Genomic DNA, 6,000 nt, shown 5'->3' on the forward strand with positions numbered 1-6,000 from the left:
TAATGAAACACCCTCAGGTCGCCCAAGTGCTATCTTTGGTGTTGGGAACTTCCTGTGAGAAGAACTAGCAGGCTAGCACAATTACTAGGACTGGTGATCCTTTCCAAGTCGAACTGATGAGCCTTGCTCCACAAGGCTGCATCCTTTGTAGTTGCACAAAGAACCTGTGGTGATGCTATGTTGCAGACTTCCAACAGCAAGTCAAGATTAGCAAGCATTTTCCAAATCAGAGGCAATGGGATCTCACAGCTGCCTCTAGCTCTCTGGGGAGCAAGGCAAGTGGCCCTAAGAACAGCTCAACACACAACTGTAACACTACGCGGAAAGTCGCCCAACTGCACACCCTGTGCCTTCAGTAGTACACTTTGCATTGGTAAATTGTACAATGTGAATTGCATCTCAAGAAAGCTGTTTGTTTGTTTTTTTTTTAATCAAGAAACATTTTGACCAAAAGGTGAACTTCTAGAAATCATTATATCCCCAGAATCCAATCATTACCCTTTAAAGATGTATACTCCCGAGAAATGTTACAAAATGGAAGTCCTGCTAAATTACTATGACAAAACTATTTCCTTTCTAGCTAGGAAAAAGAAAAAAAGAAAACTGAACAGTGTCTAGCCCATCGCCCCTCACCGTTAACAGAAGCTGATCTGTATCACTCATCAAAATCAATCTGCCTGTGAACGCTGGGTGACATTTTTTAAAGGGCACTTTTCAGATTGAACCACAACGCTGAATACTGTAATTATGGCATGTCACCAATACATCATTCCTTGTAATTTATCCCAGAACTTCCTTCTCTATTATCCTCTGCAAAGGAAAGACCCCTATGTTTATCCACTGATAACTAATTCTAATCGTTTCCTCCTTCTTCCCTAATAATCACCAGCCCTGGACTCATTCCAACTTTCCCCACATCCCAAACCTCTATCCTCTACTAATACGCCAGCTGTCTATCTGTTGTTATGGCAACAGTGGGTTATGTGTGTCCTTGGAAACTCAAAATGAGGAAGGGTATAAGAATCACTCTGTGCTGAGGCTGGCAAGGCAGCACAGCATCTGTGATGCTGGCACCCATTGTGAGCACTTGCTCAAAGCCCAGCTATTGGGTCTACCGCAACAGCCTACTGGCTAAATCCTTGCCTTGCATGCAACAGGAACCCATGTGGGTGCCAGTTTAAGACCCAACTACTCTCTTTCCCATCCAGCTCCCTGCTTGTGGCCTGGGAAAAGCAGTAGAGAATGGTCCAAAGCCTTGTAACTACTCTTTCATGGGAGACCCAGAGGAAACTCCTGGCTCCTGGCTTTGGATTGGCTCAGCTCTGGTCTTGTGGGCACTTGGGAGTGAATCAGCAGAAAGAAGTTCTTTCTCTCTGTATATCTGCCTTTCCAATAAAAATAAGTAAATCTTACAAAACAAAACAAATCCCAGCCGTTCCACTTATAATCTAGCTCCGCGCTAATGCACCTTGGAAAACAGCCAATACAGCACAAGCACTTGGGGCCCTCCGACCCATGTAGAAGACCAGGTTGGAGCTCCTGCCTCCTGGTTCCTGACTGGCTATTGCAGCCATTTGGGGAGTCAATCAGCAGATGGAATCTCTTCTCCCCTCCTTTCCTTTCTTCCTCACTCTCTGTAGAACTGCCTTTCAAGTGAGTAAATAAATCTTAAAAACACCACCAACAACAACAAAACAGCAGCACATGAGTGCTCCTTGAGCGAAAGGACTTCCTCTTACTTGTTGGAATCTTCCAACAGTCGCACAGGCTGTCCCATAAAGATCTCGACCTATCATTAAGCAAAGGCCCATTCACAAAAAGCAGGAGCCAATGAAAATCCAAGGGACAAGAACACTCTGGGGCATAAGTATATTTAGTCAGTTTAAGCTCCAGCTTCAGAGTCAATGTCTGTATCAAACTATCTTTATGACTAAAAAAATGAATTTTATTTTTTTTAAAAAAAGCATTTATTTAGAAAGAATTACAAAGAGAGAAGGAGAGACAGTGAGGAGTCTTCCATTCGCTGGTTCACAGGACTGAGGCAGGCTGAAGCCAGGGGCAAGAAGCTTCAGCAGGGTCTTCCCAGTGGGTGGCAGGGGGCCAAGCACTCAGGCCATTTTAACTGGCAGGGAGCTGGATTGGAGTGGAGCAGCTGGGATTAGAACAAGCACCCATGAGATGCAGGCATCACACATAAGCATCTCATTATTAGTGGTGGTTCAAAGATGGCCTTTTTGGGATAGGCATTTGGTCTAGTGGTTCAGAGATCAGCAACCATGTCAGAACTCCTGGGTTCAACTCCCAACTCCTGTTCCTGGCTCCGCTTCTTGCCAGTGCAGATCCCAGAGGAAGCAGGTGATGGATCCAGGAGCTAGGTCCCTGCCAGCCGTTGGGGAGACTCGGATTAATTTCTTGTCTTCTAGCTCCAGTGTAACCCAGCTTCAGTCAGTGTGGGCATTTCACAGGGTGAACCAGCAGAAAGGGAGGTCTCTCAGTCTGTTTCTCAAATAAGTAAATAAAGTTCACTATAGAGCAAGGGCATGGATGGAGGCTACACAGAGTAACTATGGAATGTTGACAGACTGGTGTCTTTTTATTGAAAAATGACTCAGGCTGGCACTGTAGTGTAACCTATAAAGTGACTGCCTATGACACTCTCATCCTGTATGGATGCAGGCTTACATCCTGGCTCCTCCAGCAAAGCAGCAGAAGACAGCCCAATGGGTTGTGCCCTGCCACTCATGTGGGAGACTCAGATGAAGTTGCTGGCTCCTGGTTTTAGCCTGGCTTAGGCCTGACCATTGTGGCTACTTGAAGAATGAACCAGTGGTAGGAAAACTTTGACTTACAAAATAAGTAATCTTTTTTTTTAAGTGACTCTGGGGTGGTTGGCACCTCTGTCTGGGACACTGGCATCCGATGTGGGCACTGGGTCTAGTCCCAGCTGCTCCACCTCCATCTAGCTCCCTGCTTATCACCTGGGAATGCAGCAGAGGATAGCTCAAGTCCTTGGGCCCCTGCAACCATGTGGGAGACCCAGAAGAAGCTCCTGGCTCTTGACTTATGATGGGTCCAGTTCTGGCCTTTGCAGCCATTTGAGGAATGAGCCAGCAGATGAAAGATTTCTATCTACGTCTCTCTTTCTCTCTGCAACTGACTTAGAAGTAAAAATAGACAATAAATTAAAAAAAAGTTGGTATTTCCTTGTGTCCAGCTCATTTATTCAACATGAGGATTAAATGCTGAAATCTGTAAAACAGAACCTGATATGGTATACACTGAACACTGTGTATTTGTTAATAAAGTAAATTATAATCAGCTAATCAGTTTTGGGTAGCATTTACTTATACACTAGAAAAAAATATATATATATAGCTTGACTTCCAAAATCAGAGGCAATGGGACCTCACAGCTGCCTTCAGTTCTCTGAGGAGAGCTGAGAAAAACAAAACAAAACAAAACAAAAATATATATATATAAATACACCTATATGTATATATGTGTGTGTATCTTTGTGTATATATGTGTGTGTGTGTATATATATATAAAGAATTAACCAGATTTAGAGAAGTTCCACTTCTGCAGTTGTTAACTCTGAGGTCAGAAAGAGGTCCCAGACAGGCTTTATGGTGCAGTGGTTTAGAATGTCACCTGTGGCAGTGGCCTCTCAAAAGAGTAACAGTTCAAGTCCCAGCTGCTCCACTTCCAATCCAGCTCCCTACTAATGTGCCTCAGAAAATAGCAGATGGCCTAGGGACTTTTGGTCCTATCCCCTATGTGACATCTAGATGAAATTTCAGGTTCCTGGCTTTAGCTTGGTCCATCCCCAACCACTGTGATCATTTGGGAAGTCTACCAACTGATGGAAGATCCCTCTCTGTCTCTGTAAGTCTGCCTTTCAAAAACTGTGGTAAATCTTTAAAGAAGAAAAAAAAAAAGAGAGAAGGAGGAGGAGGAGAAAGAGAAAGAGAAAGAAAAGAAAAGAAAGAAAGAAAGAAAGAAAGAAAGAAAGAAAGAAAGAAAGAAAGAAAGAAAGAAAGAAAGAAAGAAAGAGAAAGAAAGAAAAAGAAAAGGAGGAAGGGAAGGAGGAAGGGAGGACAGAAGGAAGGACAGACGGACGGACGGACATACGTCCCAGAAAATGTCTCATAGCAGCTCCTCATTTCCATGGAGGGAACTGATCATCTGCTTCCTCACAAGGGCAGAGATCCACAAGATACAAAGAGTTCGCACAGCTACTAAGTCTGACCTTAACAAAATCAGGGAAGGGTTGAGGAGTAGGTACAACAAACTCCTTTCGCCTGTGAGAAAGGATTAGGCGACTTGCCAGAGATCACAAGGTGAGTAAAGAGATCCCAGTTAAAATCCAGGGGTCCTGCAGCTCACACCTCCTTCCCCCCATAAATGTGTTACAACTTGGATCCTGGGCTTCCTTGGGTCACATTTGGAAGCAATGATTCCTACAGCGTAAATGTTGACTCAGCTGCAAATGCAAATCTGAAAAGTTAGCACAATTCCCTTGACTGGAATTAGGTAATCTATGACTGTCACATCTACTTCCACGGGAATTACAGCGTACGAGGCCGTAACCACAAACATCCACACAGGGCACTCACACCATCCGAAGCAAACGCTCAGGACAGCCTTTCAATGGGACAGCTCTCCAAAAGATGTCAGAGATGCCCAGATTCGAGAACAGCCTAAGAAGAAAGGGCTGCCTCTTGCCTTCACTTAATCCCAGAAGCAAAAAGGCTCCCCAGAGAAGGCTAAGACACAGAGCCTAACAAGGCTCTAGGGATTCCGTGCCAGCTGCGAACCAAGACTGGAGGACAAGGCCACAGTCCAGTCAGCTGGCACTCCTGGGGCAGCATCCTCCTCTGAAGGGCTGGCTGCTCCAGGGTAGCCATCGGAAACAGGGCCGCTAAAGGTGACAATCAACTAGCCACTGCGAGCAGGGTTGCAAAGCACCTCCCAGGAAGTCTGGTCGGTGGCACGAGCAGCTCTGCAGCAGCCACACCACGCGTTATTTTGAGCTACAGTCCCCACGAGGGTGACCATTGGAGCAACCCTAGCCAGCATCTCCCAGCAGCCGGACTCCTCCCCAAGCAAAAGCGGAAGGCAAGGCGGCCCTGGCCCGCTCCCGCTTTTCCACTCAAAACCTCGTGCCCCTTTGCTCTCCCCCTCCCCCCCCCCACACCCCGAGCAGCCTGGCAAGGGATGGCCAGGTGACCCCCACGACAGGCCTCCCAACGCCGACCCCCTAACATCAACGCCGGAAAGCGGAAGGTGCCGCTGCAGGCCAGGGGCAGGCAGGGCCGGGGGTTTGGAAACGCTGGCCAGCGGGGCGAGTGGCGAAGGGGATGCTGGCCGCCTCCGCCGGGCCCTGGTGCCCCTGCCCGGCCGCTCCTGGCAGCCTGCGGCCCGGGCCTGCCCAGAGGCCCCTCCCCAGGGCGCGTTACCTTTGTGTAGAGCTCGGACGCGGCCATGGCTGGGCCCTGCGCACCGACGCCCCCACGGCCTCCTGCGCCGAGGCCGCACCTCGCCCGGGCCGCCGGCCGCGCCGACTAGGAAGCACCGGGGCCAGCGGGCAGCAGGGCGCGCGGGGCAGGGCCGGGCGAGGCGGACCACGCGGAGCCGGGCGGGGCGGGCCGGGGCGGGGCGCGGCGCCTCAGGCGCGGGCGGCGCGCGGGGGCCTCGCCATCACTCCCGGACTCGGCGCGAGCTACCGCGAGCGCCTCGCGTGCCCAGGCTGCTCGGGGTGGGTGCCGCCGCAGCCAGCCTCCTCGGCAGCCGGCGATGCAGCGGCCGCCGCCTCCCTGTGCATTGTGGGAGCGGGAGGAGGCTGCGCTCCAGCGCGCTGCCTCCGCGGCTACCCCGGGCTCTCTCGGGCTCAGGCTGCCTCCCATCGGCTGCGGGCATCCTGCATCCCTCAGAACCCGCGCCGGACCGCGGCCCAGCCCCGCGCAGCAGGGGTTGCCTCCTCGTCCAGGTAGAAGGCCA

General features: G+C 50.0%; 1 protein-coding gene across 1 annotated transcript in view; it reads right to left on the reverse strand.

The window, feature by feature from the left end:
- MYO5A (myosin VA) overlaps positions 1-5,523 on the reverse strand; it is a 174,619-nt gene extending 169,096 nt beyond the window's left edge. The window contains exon 1 of the mRNA XM_040969826.1: positions 5,460-5,523. Within this exon, the coding sequence (XP_040825760.1) occupies positions 5,460-5,486 (27 nt within the window). The 5' untranslated portion in view covers positions 5,487-5,523. The remainder of the gene's footprint in view (positions 1-5,459) is intronic.
- Between the last annotated feature and the right edge of the window lie 477 nt (positions 5,524-6,000).

The sequence above is a fragment of the Ochotona curzoniae genome, unplaced genomic scaffold (assembly GCF_017591425.1).
Source record: "Ochotona curzoniae isolate NIBS_2020 unplaced genomic scaffold, NIBS_Ocur_1.0 scaffold_4701, whole genome shotgun sequence".
Lineage (NCBI taxonomy): Eukaryota > Metazoa > Chordata > Mammalia > Lagomorpha > Ochotonidae > Ochotona > Ochotona curzoniae.